The 21807-nt window shown below is 40.1% G+C and overlaps 1 protein-coding gene across 6 annotated transcripts in view; it reads right to left on the bottom strand.

Moving 5' to 3' along the window:
- arel1 (apoptosis resistant E3 ubiquitin protein ligase 1) overlaps positions 1–21807 on the bottom strand; it is a 95443-nt gene that overhangs the window by 70499 nt on the left and 3137 nt on the right. For 5 of the 6 annotated variants that reach the window (XR_010908094.1, XM_067456004.1, XM_067456005.1 and 2 more), the window contains 3 exons: positions 9428–9596; positions 7157–7377; positions 416–487 (listed from right to left, as the gene is read on the bottom strand). Coding sequence is in view for 5 of the 6 variants with exons in the window: in XM_067456004.1 (XP_067312105.1) it covers positions 416–487; positions 7157–7377; positions 9428–9596 (462 nt within the window). In the remaining variant the exon portion in view is untranslated. The remainder of the gene's footprint in view (positions 1–415; positions 488–7156; positions 7378–9427; positions 9597–21807) is intronic. The other variant, XM_067456008.1, reaches the window with a different exon arrangement.

Raw genomic sequence — 21807 nt, 5'->3', positions numbered from 1 at the left:
TGTGTGTCTAATTGTAAAGTAAAGAAAAAAAGCCTCATAAAACATTTGATCTAGTCTTTTAATATTAAAAACAGTTGGGAGAAATATTTACTTTTTTTGATAAATATTGGTAAAAATACTTAGACATCACTGGTTTGGCTTTAGAGTCCCATCATCTCATCTTTCATGACTACTGTGACTAGTAACTGCAACTTAAATTATATTAAAATGACTGAAAAAAATCAAGTTGAAACGTATATAAAATTGTTGAAATTGCTTGATTTAATGTAAAAACATAAGTTGCCATGACTTACTGATCATATCATTTTTAATGTACATTTATCATATAATTAATTTATAAATAAACATATTTGTGTTTTGGACATTTTGGAACAACATAATTAAGCTTTAAAGTAATGTCAGGAAATCAACTCACCAATCACGTAAAACATGAGGTCCCTTATCAGAAAGCACAGGGCAATGGTACAGCCAAATATCAGAGCTCCTGCTGAGAAGTGAGACATAACAAATTTATATAAACCGTATCCTCATTAAATCATTAACACCACCTCATTTTTATTTGCTCTCAGTTTTAATAAACAGTACATTTACAGTCATGTGAAAATGTTAGGACACCCTACTGAATTCCATGGTTTACTGTATCAGGACATAGTAATAAAAACAAACAAAAAAACAAACAAAAAAAACATCTTGTCCTTGGCATGTCTTAATTTCGAAAATAAAACCTCAGATGAACAATAACAAAACATGACTTATCACACCCTGTCATTATTTATTTAGCAAAAATAAAGCCATAAAGCCAAAAATTAAGCCATCAAGCCCTGCAACGGCTATTTCCAAACAATTTGAAATACATCATTCTACAGTGTATTTCATATCATTCAAACCATATCATTCATGATCTTTTATCCTCTAATCCTGAAACCAGACATTAGATTTTTTGTTCCGTTCAAGCTTTTGCAACATCTTTATGCACCAATCATCTTAAAGAAGCCTGGTCTACTGAGCTGAATAATGATTCATGATGAGATCTGGGAAGAAGGCCTGTCGAGAATAAAGAGCTGTTCTGTAAATTCAAGATATAAATGAATCCAGTTTAAATGTATACATCAAATTCATTACTCCAAAACTGGATTAAACAAAATATTCCCTCCATATCTTCTCAATGTGATAGGTGCAAGATGGCAGAGGGGGCACTGGCACATTTATTTTGGTTTTGTCCTATTCTGTATGATATCTGGTCTAATGTTTTTGAATTGTTTTCAAGTGCATACAGAATTAACATTCAACCTGACCACAACCTGGCTATTATTGGCTATTTTGATATAATGGATACTATCCCTCGCACTCATCAGCACACTCTAACAGTAGGCTTGATTGCAGCCAAAAGAGTAATACTTCTCAACTGGAAAACTCCACATGTCCCTTGTTTCCTGAGATGGTTAAATAAGTTGGTCTAAAGATTTGAAGACACTTGGGGAACCTATCTTGAGACTTTTGGAAGTGTAACGATGATATATTCGATAATCCTTTCATTTTATAATTTTTTTTATTTATCTCTCCTGTGGTGAATTATCTGATTTATAAAACAACTGTGTATATTGTCATTAATGTTAATATTTTTAATAAATATTTTTTCTATATTTGCTGACTGAGGCAAGTGTTTTTATTTATTTTTTCCTTTCTTCTTCTTTGTGGTGTGTATATGTGTGTCCTTGGTTGTCCTATATTGTTTAATGTTTTATGCTTTTATGTATTAAAAATGATTTTATATATATATATATATATATATATATATATATATATATATATATATATATATATATATATATATATATATATATATATATATATATATATATATATATATATAAAATAAGGGACCCCCTTCATAAAATCCATCTATAAATGTATATGTATGAAAAAAAACATTTAAACTGTTAGATATGTAGTAAGCCTGACATTATAAATACAACATATTGTTTTTTTGCTTTGTCTCTTTATTCTCTGAAATTTTCTGGGGACCCCTTAGAACTTTCTGGAGGACTAAGTTGTATTTTAACTAGGGCTGTCAATCGATTAAAATATTTAATCGCAATTAATCATATAATTGTCATGAGTTAACTTGCAATTAATATCAATTAATCATAATCATAATAATTTTTTAGCAGTTTCAAATGTACCTTAAATTAATATGTTTCAAGTTTTTAATACTCTAATCCACATGGGTATGGGCAAATATGCATGTTTTATGCAAATATGTTTATTAGTAGTAAAACCATACTCAGAGCACGAAGACAGAGCATGTACCAAAGGTCACAGATGTTTTTCAAACAACTCATGTTCATGTTTCTTAAGCCTAAGCTTAAAAATTCGGTGGAGTTCACCCCGGTGAGCGAGAGGGTTGCTTCCCTGCGCCTTCGAGTCGGGGATAGGTTTCTCACTGTCATTTGTGCCTACGGGCCGAATGGCAGTGCAGAGTACCCGGCCCTCTTGGGGTCTCTGGGAGGGGTGCTAGAAAGTGCTCCGACTGGAGACTCCATCGTCCTACTGGGGGACTTCAACGCCCATGTGGGCAGTGACAGAGACACCTGGAGGGGCGTGATTGGGAGGAACGGCCCCCCTGATCTGAACCCGAGCGGTGTTCTGTTATTGGACTTCTGTGCTAACCATGGCTTGTCCATAACGAACACCATGTTAAAGCATAAGGGTGTCCATCAGTGCACTTGGCACCAGGACACCCTAGGCCGAAGGTCGATGATCGACTTTGTGGTCGTCTCATCTGACCTCCGGCCGTATGTCTTGGACACTCGGGTGAAGAGAGGGGCAGAGCTGTCAACCGATCACTACCTGGTGGTGAGTTGGATCCGATGGCGGGGGAGGAAGCTGGACAGACTCGGCAGACCCAAACGTACTGTGAGGGTCTGTTGGGAACGTTTGGCTGAACCCCCTGTCAGAGAGATCTTCAACTCCCACCTCCGGCAGAGCTTCGACCAGATCCCGAGGGAGTCTGGAGATATTGAGTCCGAGTGGACCATGTTCTCCACCTACATTGTCGACGCGGCCGCTCGGAGCTGTGGCCGTAAGGTCTCCGGTGCCTGTCGAGGCGGTAATCCCCGAACCCGGTGGTGGACACCGGAAGTAAGGAATGCCGTCAAGCTGAAGAAGGAGTCCTATCAGGCCTGGCTGGCTTGTGGGGCTCCTGAGGCAGCGGACAGGTACCGGAAGGCCAAGCGGACGGCAGCCCGGGCGGTTGTGGAGGCAAAAACTCGGGCCTGGGAGGAGTTCGGTGAGGCCATGGAGAAAGACTATCGGTTGGCCTCGAAGAGATTCTGGCAAACCGTTCGACGCCTCAGGAGGGGGAAGCAGTGCCCTACCAACACTGTCTACAGTGGAGATGGGCAGCTGCTGACCTCAACTGGGGATATTGTTGAACGGTGGAAGGAATACTTCGAGGATCTCCTCAATCCCACCGACACGTCTTCCTTTGAGGAAGCAGAGGCTGAGGGCTCGGAGGGGGACTCGTCCATCACCCGGGCTGAAGTCATCGAGGTAGTTAATAAGCTCCTCTGTGGCAAGGCGCCGGGGGTGGATGAGATTCGCCCTGAGTACCTTAAGTCTCTGGATGTTGTGGGGCTGTCTTGGCTGACGCGCCTCTGCAGCATCGCGTGGCGGTTGGGGACAGTGCCTATGGACTGGCAGACCAGGGTGGTGGTCCCTCTTTTCAAGAAGGGGGACCGGAGAGTGTGTTCCAACTACAGGGGGATCACACTCCTCAGCCTCCCTGGGAAAGTCTATGCCAGGGTACTGGAGAGGAGAATTCGGCCGATAGTGGAACCTCGGATTCAGGAGGAGCAGTGTGGTTTTCGTCCCGGTCGTGGAACGCTGGACCAGCTCTATATCCTTCACAGGGTGCTGGAGGGTTCATGGGAGTTTGCCCAACCGGTCCACATGTGCTTTGTGGATTTGGAGAAGGCATTTGACTGTGTTCCCCGTGGCACCCTGTGGGGGGTGCTCTGGGAGTATGGGGTCCGGGGCCCCTTGCTTAGGGCAGTACGGTCCCTTTACAACCAGAGCAGGAGCTTGGTTCGCATTGCCGGCAGTAGGTCAAATTTGTTCCCGGTGCATGTTGGTCTCCGGCAGGGCTGCCCTTTGTCACCGGTTCTGTTCATAATTTTTATGGACAGAATTTCTAGACGCAGCCAAGGGCCGGAGAGTGTCCGGTTTGGGGACCACGCGATTTCATCGCTGCTCTTTGCAGATGATGTTGTCGTGTTGGCAACCTCAGACCGGGACCTTCAACATGCATTGGGACGGTTTGCAGCCGAGTGTGAAGCGGCGGGGATGAGAATCAGCACCTCCAAGTCCGAGGCCATGGTTCTCAGTCGGAAAAGGGTAGCTTGCTCACTTCAGGTTGGTGGAGAGTTCTTGCCTCAAGTGGAGGAGTTTAAGTATCTTGGGGTCTTGTTCACGAGTGAGGGAAGGATGGAACGGGAGATTGACAGACGGATCGGTGCATCATCTGCAGTAATGCGGGCGATGTACCGGTCTGTTGTGGTGAAGAAGGAGCTGAGCCGTAAGGCAAAGCTCTCGATTTACCGGTCAATCTACGTTCCTACTCTCACCTATGGTCATGAGCTGTGGGTCATGACCGAAAGGACAAGATCCCGGATACAGGCGGCTGAAATGAGCTTTCTCCGCAGGGTGGCTGGGCGCTCCCTTAGAGATAGGGTGAGAAGCTCGGTCACTCGGGAGGAGCTCAGAGTAGAGCCGTTGCTCCTTCACATCGAGAGGAGCCAGCTGAGGTGGCTCGGGCATCTATTTCGGATGCCCCCTGGACGCCTTCCCAGGGAGGTGTTCCAGGCACATCCCACCGGGAGGAGGCCCCGGGGAAGACCCAGGACACGCTGGAGGGATTATGTCTCCAGGCTGGCCTGGGAACGCCTCGGGGTGCCCCCGGAGGAGCTGGAGGAAGTGGCCAGAGAGAAGGAAGTCTGGGCGTCTCTGCTTAGACTGTTGCCCCCGCGACCCGGCCCCGGATAAGCGGAAGATGATGGATGGATGGATGGATAATAATTTTTTAGCAGTTTCAAATGTACCTTAAATTAATATGTTTCAAGTTTTTAATACTCTAATCCACATGGGTATGGGCAAATATGCATGTTTTATGCAAATATGTTTATTAGTAGTAAAACCATACTCAGAGCACGAAGACAGAGCATGTACCAAAGGTCACAGATGTTTTTCAAACAACTCATGTTCATGTTTCTTAAGCCTAAGCTTAAAAATTCAGCGGTAATTTCTCTAATTTTAAGAATATAAATAAAGTATTTTTACACTGGCAGTTTACTTCAGAACAGGGCACAGTTTGTATGAAAAATTGGTATTGTGAAAGCTGTCATGCAGACATGGGAGCGCACCAGTACCACACCATACCTGGAGGAGGTTGTAACGAGTAGGAATATAGTGTGGCCCTTTTAAGAGCTCCGCGCTATCTATTGAACTGCCGGTATTTTGTGTGTGCATGCATGTGTCTGGATTATTTTCTGTTGCTCACATTTATTTATTTTGTTTTATTTAGTATTTAGTAAGTAGTTTGTGACGCACTCGTTAGAATTTCGCGGGTATTGAAATACGAGCTGTTTAATGTCAATCGTCTCCTTGTTTGCATTAACTCCAGTTAAGTGAGCTATCCCTATTATTTTCATCTGGACACAAAGCGTTACAGTCTATCTATCTATGATTACAAGGTGCTCTGAGTTTAGTTGCACTCAAACTGTGCCGCAATTCATGTGAACAGTGTTAGAAACCTGGACTCGGGAGTGCTCTTGTTCAGAAAAGTAACCTGCGTATTCGTTTTAGCCGACTGTAATGTATTTAGTTCAATAAAACACGTGTTCTGTAAGTGGTGATGGTGTTAACGATTTACCTCAGATATGAGCAAGAGTGAGCTTGCAGTGTATTTGTGCATCGCGCTTGGATTGCAGAGAATGTGTTCAGTGTAAAAATGCACTTTTCTTTCGACCTGGAGTCTAATAAAAGTTTAACAGAAAATATGGTAGCTTATGTAGGCTATAACGGCACTTATTTTTAGAGTAGTAATGTTAATGTTAACCCTATTCTTTTCCTATTAATGTTTGCTGCTGCATCCTGTACATCTATGGCTTATCTCAATTTCTCCAATTATGGGCTAGGCCACGGATCAAACAGAAAATGCATGCTGCGTTAATATTTTATAATTAATAATTCTCTTAGCCAACTCTTTTATTGTATGTTTGTGTGTGTGTGTGTGTGTGTATCTCATCTTAACAAGTTTATAAGGCCACAAAGAGCAAGCAATTTTTTTGCATATGAGTGGTTTCAGTTGTTTCTTTAAAAAAAAATTACATTTTGAATACATTTAAAATAAATAATTAATGCTAACTTAGACACGCATGAATATACATTACTAAAATCAAAAGTTTTATCTGTTATTTAATAGACCTCAGCTAACATGAACTAACAATGAAGAGTTGTATGTTTTACTAACTTTTAACAATAACTAATAAATACTGTAAAACATTTATTGCTCATTGTTAGATGTTACTTAATGCATTAACTAATGTTAACTAATTATATTATTGTAAATTGTTCCTGATTTAATTTCTTTATTTCAACCAGACAGCACTAATCTGCCAATTTACATGTACAACATTTATTGAAAAATAAAATAAAATATATTCCTCCCCCTTAATAGTTGTATTATTGTGAATAAAGTATATATAATTTAGAGCTGAATATTGTTTAGTGCTCTAAATTACTTTTATTTTATTAATTTAAAATTGTATTAATTAATTTAATGCCCTTGCATGACAATAGAGTTTGAGATATCCAATATCCATTTACAATTTAGCATTGGCTACGTTTACATACAACCAAATAATCCATTAGTAATTGGCTCAATCGGACTGAAAAGCCTTCATGTAAACACCTTAATCAATCCAAATTAAATTTTGATCAGATTGAAAGGGGTGGTTTATTCTACTTTTCTAATCTGATCGAAAGAATGATGAGCCTAAATTAGCTTTCAAAATATTGCATGATGCAATGCTAAACCTTTTCCCTATTGGAGAACCTTGATGTAAAGGTTAATAAATTTCAACAGAACGGCACATACCAAAAGACCACTTCTCATTCAGCCTCCTCTCAGCAAGGCTGTGTACCAGCTGAATCTCGTAGTCTTGATCTCGACTTCCCTTAGATGCCTGAAGGACCCTCACGCCTGTGGACAGTTTGATGTAATCCTCGTAGTAATAGCCCCACGCAGCCAGAGAGATCTGAAGCTGGCTGTCAAACTGGGCTAGATCATCCAGGGTAGTGCAGCCCAGGGTCTTCAGACTGCCAAAATATAAAGAAGGGGGGCAATTATTCATAAGATACGATGCATGGGTGAATGGATGTTTGCAGAACTTCAGAAGTTCCTGACATTTATCAAACATGTCAGAGATGGCTATATTAGGGCTTTATTGTTATTTATTTTCTATATTTTCTATCTACTGGACAATTTAACAGAAACATCTGTCTGAAAGGGTGTCTTGTATCAAAAAACATAAAACCACAGTAGGCCAACTGACTACAAAAATAAAACGCGCACCTCGACTATTCGCCTGGACTTTTGTGTGCCCAGAATGAAGCACGGGGGTGGATCAGTGATAGTTTGGGCTGCAATTGTAATATTATTATTGGCATACTTCTTTCTTGAAAGGCAAAGGAATCCACACCTCTAAACATTTGTTGAGTTACAGCACCTGCTGTGACTGTAGTGTCAGAGTGTTATTTTTATTATTAACTCAAGGATAGAGTATTGTAATGCTCTACTGGGTGGTTGCCCTGCTCGCTTAAAAAACAAACTCCAACTAGTCTAAAATGCAGCAGCTAGCATTGTTCGGGAAGCAGACACACTCTGTCAGTTTAAATCTAGACTAAAAACGCATCTCTTTACTATGGCATACACACATAGAACATTTTTAACTTGCATTATTCAAATCAATTGATTGATTGTTAGTAGGGATGCACCGAAATAAAAATTCTTGGCCGAAAGCGAAAAAGAGGAAACCAAGGCCGAAAACCAAAACACCGAAAGAAATTATGGCAATTATTAGTAATTGTTACCAATAGTAACCATTGCATTTATTGCTATGACTGTGTAAATGTACTAAAAATCAAGGCATTGCAATTGCATAAATTAATAATAAAGTTTCAAATAATAAATCAATTACAAATTATGTATACATTTATTTAGCACATTGCAACAATGCACAGTATAAAATCAAATTCAAACTAAAATGTTTAACTTGACCTCACTCATGTGTAGCCTAAATTAAATAATATACAAGCCTACTAGCCTGCAGAAAGGTACAGACATTTAATAAAGTAATCAAATGTAAAATAACTGCATATTTAACTGTTTAAATTAAAGATTAATACTTATTAAACTTACAAAACCTATTCAATCAAGAGTAGTGAGTGATTTCCTTATCTTTTGTTTGACATGAAACAGAGTAAAGGCTACTGCCCCTTTAAGACCTAATCAACAGATGTGTGTCGTCTCTCTCGACTGTATAAAGTTCACTAAAGGCATATTCAGACTATGTCTGCTTGGATACTCATCAAGATGGACATGTTGACATACTTGAAAGAGAACTCAATATGTCTGCGAGCTCATTCTCGTCTTCTGGCTCTACGTCCGGGTGATGACGGAGAACATGACTGGTCATATTCGGACATACGGCAGCACTCGCATGCATTGAACAAAGTTTACAAAGAGAGACCGTTTTGCCCGTTTTTGTTTTATTATCGCTGGAGCCAATAACGTTACATGTATCCATCAACAGAAACATAAACAAAGCATTATTTTCAAGTTACAACCCATTATAGACGCGTCATCAGATGTGAGATGAACCACATACGACCACACCGCAGATATTTTGCTTTAGACAAGGGATGCGTCTCAATCAGATCCCTAGTTCAGTAGTCAGGGCACTGATCAGGACATAAGTCAATGGGCTGACTCCCTTATCAGTGCCCTGACTGAACTAGGGATCTGATTGAGATGCACTCAAGCACATGCAGGTCGCAGTTTCTGTTCGCGTCATCACAACATTTCGGCCGTATTGTTTTGGTGATAAAAGTGTTTCGTTTTTTTTGGTTGAAACTTTTTTTAGTGGCAGAAACGGGCTTCTACATGGGGCACCCCCAACAGAAGGTATAAGAGTTTATGTTGAATTAACTGCCAGATACAATTTATTGTGTAACCAAAATACTAGTAATAAATAGGGGGACAAACATTCTGCATAAAACAGTTTTAATTATAAACAAGCACAAAATACACCTAATAAAAATCTGATGTATAGATTACTGAATATCAATATTGTCTGTATGAACTCACGTGTGATAGTAGTGCTCCAGGCTCTGGGAACAAAGCCACTCCTGGAAGGCAAAGTCTCTGAGCAGCTGCAAGTGGGCCTCAGTGATCTCCCTCCAGAGATGCTTTTCTTTTAATACTTCCTCCAGTCGAGACAGCACACATAAACTCAGCTCCTCCAGAGTCTGAACATCTGTAAACACAGGAATATACACGTTCATAAATAGAAGCAAGATTTGACCAGGGGAACAGCGAAAGTGCTCCAAAATGTTGCTCAGTGTCATATACAGTCATGGGGAAAAGAAAGGACACACGTTAGATTTTTATGGTCTTATGTATCAATCAGAACATAATAAAAATCATCTGGCTGTTAGCAGGTCTTAAAATTAGATAAATTAGATAAATACAACCTCAGATGAAGAACCAAAAATTACATATTACACCGTGTCATTATTTATTTAAAGGTGCACTATGCAACTTTCCGTCCACTGGAGGGCGCCTATTCAAAACAAATGCGTAGTTTGATGACTCAAAGTGTGAGGGCAGCATCTTGGGAGATGTGTTCTTAACATCACAGCCGGTGGAAAATAGGAATACCACGAATACCAGGACTTTTATTATCACGGGACGGGACACAGTCGCCGGGCGCCTGCACTGATCCGCTCTTCCGGTTATGATTTTGAAGTAATGCAGCTCTGTTTATCACATTAGATACATTTAAGTGTGTTTAAAATGATGTTATGATGTTACTCCGTGCGTTCACTTGTTCACACTGCTAAGAGTAAAGTGTTCCTGCCAAATAAAAGCCAAAATCGAGGGTAGCGCAGATATGACGCAATTGACAGGCGACTCCCTCAAACGCAATGCTGAAACATCCCTGTCCTTAGTTAAAATAGCAATTTTCTCACAATTTACAAATAGTTGGAAACATCTGGGATATTGTAGGTACTCAACTGAACAAAATATATAACACTGGCCTAGTGGTTTTTTGATATTTTACTGCAAAAATACTACATATAGTGCACCTTTAAAAATGAATCCAAAATGGAAAAGCCATGGGTGACAAACTAAGTACCCCCTATGATTAAATTGCTTGATTGAAGTCTGGACTTTGACTCAGCCAGTTCAACACATTGATTTATTTTCTTTTTCAGGAATTCTGTTGTAGATTTGCTGTTGTGCTTGGGATAATTGTTTGCCTGGCTTCTAATGCACAAGCATAATAAACAAGCATTATTCAAATGACTCTGTATGCAAATTGTTGGTCCTTCAAACAATCAGACCACTAGGGGCATGATCAATGGGCAACAACCTATTGCTTCTCTATCCATCGTGTTAAACTCCCCAATTGCGCACCAGGTGGATAAGCCTGTCTGTGATTGGTTCTCTCAAAAGTGTAGGAGCAGTAGAAATGAATGTAAAGGTTTCCAGACTGAGTTGCAGGGCAAAATAAAATCGCCGGCATATCAGGCTGGGTTTACCCAGTCTAGATCATTGTCCTTGTCATGAATTAGACCTATGTGGCCTTTGATCACCACCAGAGGGGTCCCTCACAGACTATTAGCTTTTGTCTCTGACTTCGGCTGTGTCCGAAAACCTAGGCAGCTTATTCATTGCTTCGCTGCCTTATCAGGCATTGGCTTGTAAGGCAGCGTTTTGTGCATGAAGGCACTTCAAAAACTGATTTCAGGACAGACTTCTAAGCCAGTGTAACACTTTAAAGGAGTACTTCAGTGCTGGGAAGATGAATCTGTATTTAAACTGGGTCATAAATGTAGTAGAAATGTGAAACTTATTTTTAATTTGATGCTTTCTAGACTGAGAAAAAACTGAAAATGTATTTTTGTCTCATGAGGATGAAAGACAACAATTCCCAGAATGCTTCGCTGCCCTACGAGGCCACTCGCAAAGTCACCTACTAGATTACTGAATCACTTTCCCACCGCGACCGCGTTCATTTTCATAAAATCTGGGTCAGTCAATACATTGACAGGGACAATCATTCGAATATACTCCAGGGTTTCTAGTGATACAAAGCCATATGCTAATCGCTGAAGTAACCCTTTAATGATCTACAGCAAAATAGAGAGAGCTTTGGTGAGAACTAAACACATATTTAATTACTACAGTAGTAATTTCTCGCTAGAAATGACATCAGAAGTGGAAAATATTAGTTAAAAACTTACATTTACACACAAACGGACAAGCAAACGCAAATTTCGTTTTTTCCAGAAGATTTTCCAGGTTTCGGATGCTGCCTTCCTATGTAAAAATCTATGTAAAATACGGGACAAATCGCATCCTATATTGATTTGATACGGGAAGCAAATTTGTCCTGTATTTTACATAGGTCCACACATAGTTCAATAAACATATAAGGATTTTGACGTGTTGAGAATACTGATGGCAAATATAAAGAAATCAATTTCTCAATAAGTAGTAGAGAAGCTCATTTGCACGTGATTGAGTTTTAGCAGCTTTTTTGCCATAGCGGCGGAGTCTCGAGAACATGCGCTGTAAAGCAAAAACGTGTCTTCACAATAGTTTTGTCAAAAGTACAGACCGCGATACCAAAACGGTACTGAAATGTTAAAAATGTGCTGCTTTGAGCGCTGTTGAGCTGTAATCATAAACACCTCTGGTCATTGTGCTCTCACGCTCATTGGATGTGCCTGTGATTGGCTACAATGATTAACGCACAACAGTTTGAAAGAGAGTTTAAAAGAACACGGAAGTGTTTGGAAGTGCTTTGAAAGTGGGAGCAGGAGCATTTGAAAGCACAAGCAGGTATCAACAAGCGGACCGGTAGGCTGATACAGGGAACTACACTAACCTTTTCCACTGGTGGCACTTGCGCTACTAACTTTTTCAGTTACTGGCACAAAACATGATTTGGTCGCACAAATTATTTAAAGTAAGCCACTCTGGATCATAATGAACAATACTGTCATTGTGAAGCTTTAGTGCGTTTACATGGAGCACTGTAATCGGTTTAAAAGTCCAATCCAAATGAAAATGCTCCATAACACCTCAATCTGAATAAAAAAGGCCCAAACCGAATGAAATTATAATCGGTTTGAGAGGGGTGGGATAAACCTTTTCATGAAAAATGTAACCACGTAAACGACCTGACCGGATTACTTTTGAGTGTGCGTCCTTATATGACGTAAAGCGCGCCTTCACCACTGACCACGCGCCGCGTTTAAACGCAGGGTATAATGTTGAGAGGAAAGTAAATTTTTCTTAGAGGTGTTAAAACATGTTAAAATTCTCAACTTTACAGCAGAAAAAAACATGTTTACAGCCTGGTACAAATTGTGGTTTTGGCATATACGGCTAATTTTGACCTTCATGACAAATGTGAGGGGGGGTGGTGGACAGCCATTTATCCGCCGTCGATGGTCATTGCGTCACCTAAACTCCGCCCACAACCCACCTATTTGTCCATTTTTTGTTATCTGGGAGTGACTCGTGGTGACTCGCTCGCAAGATGGCAACGCCCAGCTCGCCGCTACTTTAAGCTTGAGAACGGCTCATCAGAATCCTATGGGTGACGTCACGGACACTACGTCCATATTTTTTTACAGTCAATGATTCAAACGCTCTGTGTGTATATCTGTGCAAGCATTCTGTGAAAAGCGTCATTAATGTATTTTTACAACATGTTTGTGAAGCGCTGATCGTAGTAGCCAATCACAGACATATTTGATGAGCGTGTGAGCACAATGGCCAGTCAGAGGTGTTTACGATTCCACTCAACAGTGCTCAAAGCATCACATTTTTTAAATTTCAGTACAGATTTGGTATCGCAGTCGGTACTTTTGACAACACTACTTCACAATTATGTTCCTTTTTAGAAAAAAGGTATCTGTGAGGATTTACAGTCAAGATTTAGACCCTATCATAGTACTGAGACTGCTCGCATCAGAGTTACAAATGATTTACTCTTACCATCTGATCGTCTAATCGAGGTGGCAGTGGCTCAGCGGTTCATGTAGACTGTCTACAAACCAGAAGGTGGGTGGTTCAATCCCCAGTTCCACCTAACTGTGTGTCGAGGTGTCCATGAGCAAGACACCATACCCCAGCTGCTCCCGATGATCTGGATGGTGTCTTGCGTGGCTGATATTACCATCGGTGAATGAATGGGTGAATGTGAGGCAATATGTAAAGCGCAACAAACTCCAGCTGGTCTAAAACACAGCAGCTCAAGTTCTTACTAGATCCAGGAAGTATGATCATATTAGCCCAGTTCTGTCAACACTGCACTGGCTCCCTATTAAACATTGTTCACACTTTAAAATCTTACTTATTACTTTCAAAGCACTAAATGGTTTAGCTCCCCAGTATGTAAGCAAGCTGTTAACACATTATACTCCATCACATCTATTGCGGTCTTAAAACTCTGGCCAGTTGATAATACCAAGAATTCCTGTCTTCCTAGCATTGTTCAGGAAGCACACACACTATGTCAGTTTCAATCTAGACTAAAAAGCATCTCTTTACTATGGCATACATAGAACATTTTTAACTTGCATTATTCAAATCAATTGACTAATTCTTAGGCTGCATTAACTAGGTCAGCCGGAAACGGGAACACTTCCCATAACACCTGATGTACTCGTTAAATCATAAAAAGAATAGCATCTACGCTAATGTTAGTCTCTCTGTTTATACCAAGGTTTACTGCAGTTGGCCGGATCCAGGCCGTGTCCGGATTGGATAGTGGATCTGTGCCCAGACATGACCAGCGCATCCTGGAATGTCTGCTGAGACCCTGTCATTTGGTGTCTCCTCTGAATTTGCCTCACCGGCACATCATCCTCAATAAACCCGTCTTCGGCACGATGACTCCGATCTTTCAATATTAATATGCTACGAAGCCCATCCCTCCGAAAAAGGCAATGGTCTTAGATTGGTTAGATGGTGAAATGTAACTTCCTGTATTTTTGTGTGCCAAGCACAGGTTTTTCGGAAACGCCACGCCCCTTACCATTAAAGGGCAGAAGTCACATCTGCAGTGACTAGCAAGGGTTTATGATGTCACCAATCCGGGAAGAAGCTTATTGAAGTCCAAACTGGCGGTTTTTGTAGGCAATAAACTGCCGTAACTTTAAAAGACAATATCTCTGTTTGCATTGAACTTTCAGCAATCTAACTTTGCAGATACTGTTTATGTTCAAGGAGCAACATTACACACTAATTAAAGGTACAACAGTGAAAACGCATGCAACCACCCCTTTAATAAACCCGTCTCCTGATACCCAGAAATTAAAAATATTCAGATGTAATATGATGTCTGAGCCTGTAAGGTTGCCAGAATAATAATCATACGCTGTTTGTTAAAGGGATACTCCACCGCTTTTCATGTTATGTTATTCCCTTAACTAAGACAAGTTGATACATACCTCTCTCATCTCAGTGCGTGCACTTAATCGCTCTGACGCACGGTGACATTTTGATAGCACTTAGCTTAGCCCACTTAGCCCAGTTCATTCATTAGGTACCAAACAGAGGTCAAGTTAGAAGCGACCAAACACCGCAATGTTTCCCCTATTTAAATACAGTTACACGAATAGTTGAACGACCAAGTATGGTGACACAAAATAAAACGTGGCGCTTTTCTAAGTGGGTTAAAATGAGAGGGGTATGTATCAACTCCTCTTAGTTAAGGGAATAACATAGTTTAATATGAAAAAGCGGTGGAGTACCCCTTTAATAGGCCAGAGGAGAACTGGCAAACCAAATGAACCTGGTTTCTCCCAAGGTTTATTTTTCTCCAATGTGCCCTGATGGAGTTTTGGTTCCTTGCCACTGTCGCCTTTGGCTTGGCTTGCTCAGTTGGGGACACTAAAATTTAGATCTAGGTTTATCAACTAAATATCCAAATAAAATAAATGTATTAGGTCCTTATTAATTAAAACTATAATACTACTGATCTGCCAACATTGCCACAATATGATAAATTAAAATAAGCTGATAACATCCACTGTTTTATCCAGAACAAATACTTTTTTTTGCAATATTGTCCTGTTTAACACGGTGAAGCTGCTTTGAAACAATCGTCATTGTAAAAGCACTATATAAATAAAGTTAACTTGACTTAACTTAAAGCTCACGTCCACAGTTTGACAAAACGCAAGAGGATCTCCAGATATAGGGCTAAATATAAAAAAAGGTATCAGTTGGTCTGTCCAGTTACTCATAATGAACCTCAGGCTAACTGCACATTTGCAGAAGCATTTTGTGAGTTGAATATTGTGTAGCATATCATATCGTGAGATCTACCTACAGCCCTAATGAACATGCATTGTAGTTTACGAGTTAAGCTGTAAATTCCTCCATCAAAGTCAGCTGCCTCTATACTCATCTTCTGATACGTGCAGTACAGTCAGGTAAAAATCGCTGCGCGGCATAAATGATAAATCTATTAGGCAGTCTATTAGTGAAAGCGCTTTTCTTCTGCCCCTTTTCACACCATTCTTTGTAACCCTAGTTGTGCGTGAAAATCCCAGTAACTGAGTAGATTGTGAAATACTCAGACCGGCCCGTCTGGCACTAACAACCTAGCCTGGTCTTACCAGACTCTCGTACATTTAATTTGTAGAGAGTCTGGCCACTCTCCATTGACAAGCGTTTATGAGGGCAGGAACTCGCCCCCTGAAGTTTAAAACTATTGGATCTGCTCAGAGCCACTCTGGATCTGCCGTAACCAATTGCTAACATTTGTCGTGACTCGTGACGTAATCTGCCTTCGACTGTTCCACACATGGAAATCCGTCAAAATAAATGTGCAGGCCACCTTAGCAGTGATAAAACCTAAAACTCGTGCATTCGCATTGTGAATTATTCACGGTGGATGGGAGATTTTTATGATCGGGAACGAGCTCCTCACCTGATCCGAAACATGATTGTATGCTGTAAATAAAATGTCATGTGCTTGGTATGATAATAAATGCTGCTATAAATAACGGACCAATTCAAATGTTCACGTGCATTTATTTTTATCTGTTTGAGCGGTGATGAAATATATTGCTCTTGTAAATACTTGCCAGCATTTTAAAGAAATACAAGTCTAGAAATGCATTCAAATAACAGCAAAGCACAACCGTACGGTGCTCTGCAGTGGTCAAAAAAGGATTATAAACAGTGAAATTTGAAGTGATGTATTCTTGAAAACTCAGAGATGTGGATTCGGACAGCAATTACATTACCGCACGACCTTGTGTTGTCAAAAGGAGTAGGTAAATTCTACACGGGTGATGGGAAACGGACGGCCATAAAATAACTGACTAGTCCTTGTAAATGATGACAATACTTTCCGACCCCATGAGATACAATTTAGGATTTTTATCCTATCTTACAAAATCTCATCTTATCTGTAGTTAGGAAAACAGCTCAATCGAGTTTGGTAATCATCAAATCTCAGGTCTGTTACCAAGCCAACAACTTGCAAACTGCTTCTGAGGAAAACCTAAAATCAAAAACAGGGTTGCCAACTCTCACGCATCTGGCGTGATTCTCACGCTTTCAGGCTCTGTCTCACGCTCTCACTCCGCCCAACTCAATCTCACGCCAAATTGCCAAACCTGCTTTTGATATTAAACAAAGCTATAAGCTTTAATTTTTTTAAATGTGTTTTAATGAAATTCAAACAATAAATAGCGTTTTGGCGCTAATGTGGCATAATGTTAAAGCCAGAGGCGTTGAAAAGCGGAGTTGCATGCTCTCGTCTCCCTGCGGTGCGCGCTGGTCACGTGGCCCATGAGCGCTGGTCACGTGGCCCATGAGCGCTGGTCACGTGGCCCATGAGCGCTCATAGCGCTGTGCCAATGAATTTAAATGGCTTAAGCGGATACACAACAGTTTCACCATATAGATGTTTGCTGCAAGTTTTGGTAAACAGTACAGCGTAGTGTTTATTGATTATTAAGTCAGCCATGTTTACAGGATCGTTTTATTATGGAAAGTGATAGATGCGCAACATTGTTAACATTAATGTTATTCTTGTATTTAGCCCTCAGGTAATCCTTACTAATAGGTCACACTCATACTCATTAAATTATATTTATTGAATATTTTGAGGAGATCTTTTGGTACTAAATACTATTTGTGCAACAATTATTTTCAATAAATGACCACTTAAAATATTTTTCTTCTAATATTTGTATTTCTTCTAAAATTTATATTACAATTAGTGTAGTAATTAATATTAAAATGGAGAATTCCAATTCAAAGAGGCAAATTAGAGTCATTTTGTGGCTAAAAAATATTAATGTTTATTTGTAATGCCATTAGGTGCCTTATGGCTCTTTAATAAATATACATGTATCTAATCTAGTTGCTCAAAAATATATTGCAGTCTTTGCATTCTAATAAATATTTAGATATGATGATCAAACACTAGATTTCTTTAAATGTGAAATTTCAAAACTTAAATAACTTGCATCCTAATCTTTTTAATGAATAATGATACTTATATAAGCAGTCACAAGTGAATATTAAGGAATGGCACATATAATTTGACCCAAGAAATCTTTAAACTAGTGCCAAAACAAACATATTATTATGTACAGTATATATACTAGATATAAACTGATACTGAATCAAGATCAAAAGCATTACCCCCCCCCCCCCCCCCCCCCCCCCCCCGGCCCCCAAAAAATCTCACTCCAACCTGAACTTAAAAGTTGGCAACCCTGCAAAAAGGAGAAACAAGTTATTTCCAGTGCGGAAGAAATGTATATTTTGATAAGCTCCGTTGAAAAGTTAAAGCCTGTTTTATAAATCACCTTAAAAATAAATTAAAGAAAAGAAAAAAAGAAAACGTTCGATATTCGCAAATGTAGGGACTGTCTCCAAAGTTGCATATGACACTGGTAAGTTATAAACATTTCTTACTTTAATAGCATTTGAACAGAATGACGGCACACCGTTTACACCGTCCGTTCAAACGCTATTAAAGTAAGAAATGTGTAGTATATGTTACTAATGTCGTATATAACTTTAGAGACGGTCCTTAAATTTGTGAATACCAACGTCAAGCAACGTTTTGCCACAGTGGACTGGTAGGCTAATGCTCCGTGACGGCTCGTTGGGCTCGGTAATGTTGGTCGCAATTTGTCAACTATCTGCAAAATCAGGTGTCTTGGGAGTCTGTATAATATTTACAAGCATTTTATCATCAAAGCACAGAGCTAGCTGGGTCTTCCAAAAGTATCTCCACCATCAAAATGTCGCTACTCTTCATATTATATCATATGTTATTTACATCATACATTATACATTACATTATATGTACAGTACCGTATTTTCCGGACTATAAGTCGCTCCGGAGTATAAGTCGCATCAGTCAAAAAATGCGTAATGAAGAGGAAAAAAACATATATAAGTCGCACTGGACTATAAGTCGCATTAGGGCAGAAGCAGAGCGGGAGCCGCGCGCGCATGCATGCACCCGCTCGCGTGCACTCGCTCGCACCCGCTCACTGTGCATAACCAAGCAGAAGAAAGAAACTTTGAAGTGAGTGAGAAACTTCTAAGGGACTGGCGAAAAGCAGACGTTACTTTACCGGTAATAAAGAAAACAAAGAAAGCTAATTGCGTACTGTAAGCAAGATGGCCAGAGCTGAAAAACGAGTCCACAGACGCTTGAACTCTCTGCCGGAAGAGGCTCAGCCGCGCGAGACGAACGCTGTGTGAATCGTTCTTGGCTGCATATTCGACTACATGCAGTCTGTAATTTGCAGAATAATATTTTCTTTATTGGGGCATTTTGTTTGTGTTCAGTCTTTCTAAGTTGTTGTCTTTAAGTTTTTTTTAGTTTTCAGTCATTTTTTTCAGGGGAGACTACAGGAGCAGCATAGAGCGCCCTCTCGCGGCTATATGTTTTTTCTTGTCAGTCAGTATAAATGAAATTTGAAATGAAATGAAATCAGTCCTGCACACTGTGCGATTTTTCAAAATCCTTTGCGAATGTCCCTTGTCAGACTGTATGAACATGATCCCCGATGTAAGCCATGTCACACAGTAAGATCTCAGTTGTCATTTATGTCAGACTGCACGATAGTTAAGGCGCGCTAAAGACGGACACCTGCAAGAAAACTCACCCGGAGATTTATATCATCAATGAATGACGCGTTGGGTGACAGTGAGCTGCATTACACGCGGGACTGAAATGCTGGCTACAAATAAATCTCTAGCTGTCGTTTTGGTCATAGTTTGTCAGTCTTGAAAAACCAAGATATTTGACTGTCGTCGTAGGAGAAGTGACACTGCAGGATTCTGTGCCAAATCTTCTGACACTGCCAGAATTTCGTCTGAGGTAAAATTTGATCGCAGCGCTCATTAATCGGCTGCCGGTGAACATGTCAAACTAACGACCAAAGACGTCAGATTTTAGCCTAGGATCTGAGGAATCTTTTAGGATTTGCTAAATTTGTCTCAGACGACCAAATCTTGGGCAAAATCGCACAGTGTGCACCCGGCTTTAGTCGCACCTGACTATAAGTTGCAGGACCAGCCAAACCATGAAAAAAAGTAGGACTTATAGTCCGGAAAATACGGTATATGTATACATTATAATGTATAATAAAATGTAACGCTCTCTCGAAAAAGGATTTGTGTATGTGATTTTTACCGCTGGATATCTAAAAGGTTTGATGTAAGGACACCAGTGGGGTTGTCCTAAAGTTAAGACATCTTTTAGGATTTTTTGTCGGGTTAAGATGTTTCTGAATACCCGTTTCCTATCCATAGTTAAGATAGGATTTTGCTTTTAAGAAATGTCATTCTGTAATAGCCTTTGTCTTAAATTCGGTCCTAACTGAAATTGGCATGGTTACCAAACAGATAAGATAGGATTCTAAAGTTAAGATCTTTCTGTAATACGCCCCCAGGAGATTGTCTTGACCAGGACCAGACCCCTACATGCATTGAAGCAACTGCCATGTGATTGGTTGATTAGATATTTGCATTAATGAGAAATTTAACAGGTGTTCCTAATAATCCTTTAGGTGAGTGTATTATAGGCATTATATACATACCAGTATGCATTGCTTTGAAACAACGTGTATAGAGGGAATGCATCGACGTCACTTTCCCACCGGAACATGCCCCCTCAGCCGGGGCTGGGTGGCAGAAGAGCTGCTGTGTGACCGCAGTTAATAGAGGAAAACGCGAGTTGAGCAAACGGTTTAAAATCATTTTAAATAAAGTTTGGGCTCGATATAGTGGTCCTTACAACTTACCACAGATTCAGTGATCCATGGATAATGACATGGAGCCAGGAATCGTCTTTTCCTGACATTTTTATGAGCCTGATTTTAACATGATTATTTAAATCTGATCAGTCATTTTTCGAGTGAATCCCGGATGTATATGTGGATGGGTCAGTGTATTGAAGCATGTATGTGGCCACTTGTCACAAATGGAAAACAAAAGTTATATTTAAATTCTGAATATATTATAGACTGTTAATAAAACATTTAAAAGAATTATATTGCCCAGGCAGCTCACAAAGAGTGCTCACTTTATACACTAAAAGCGGTCACTCGTTCAATAAACGCAATCTCACAGATTTCCACAGTGAAGCTGGTGTACAATGAATCTCTTATTTTCTCATTGTCTGCATTTATAGAGACGCGCTTGTTAACTGGGATTACATATCCTAGACACGCAGTTATGCATAGCGTTTCCTTCCTAAAGCAGAAGCAGCAGCAGGTTGGCTGTGGTTTGAGTGAGAAAATTACAAGCTATTATCAAATCCGTCTCAAGCTCGGAAAGGCGATTTCCATTGGGTCCGTGGATAAGTCTCTCCCTACCCCCCTCTGGCACCGGGCCTGGTTTTGTGTGTTTTCGCTGCATTCACACTGTAAACCAATGCTACATCTCAGTCTTTTTGCCACTCAGTAGGGCGTAATCGCACTCGCTCCAGCTGACGATGGCATCATGCATTCCCTCTATTGTAAAACTAGACATAACTTGAAATATGACCTGGGGTCTGTTCTTCATACATCACTTAATACATCTGAGATGATTTGACAGATCCCAGATCTTCTAATCGTGATAATTGATCTCTGGTTAATTTGGTTCTTCAAATGAATTTGCGGACTGCATTAAAATATCTGGATTAATTTATCTAAGATTACTGCGCGTTCTTGTATTCACTGAAGATGGTAGATGCATCGATACTCGAAACCACAATCAGCAATACAGCGATTGGCTGGCATGAAGCAATGTGAAGCAATGAAGCAATGTAATGATATCATATAATTTAAGATAAACTGTATGATATTTTCCCCCATCTAGTGGTGAAGGGGTATACAGTATGACCATCCAGTTTCTGTTCCTCTCAATTCCAATTTCGTTTTAACACCTACGGTGGCCGATTTAGTCCAAGATTA

The sequence above is a fragment of the Pseudorasbora parva genome, chromosome 10 (genome assembly GCF_024679245.1).
Source record: "Pseudorasbora parva isolate DD20220531a chromosome 10, ASM2467924v1, whole genome shotgun sequence".
Taxonomy (NCBI): domain Eukaryota; kingdom Metazoa; phylum Chordata; class Actinopteri; order Cypriniformes; family Gobionidae; genus Pseudorasbora; species Pseudorasbora parva.
The sequence above is the reverse complement of the archived record's forward strand: the minus strand, read 5'-3'. Positions and strand labels throughout refer to the sequence as shown.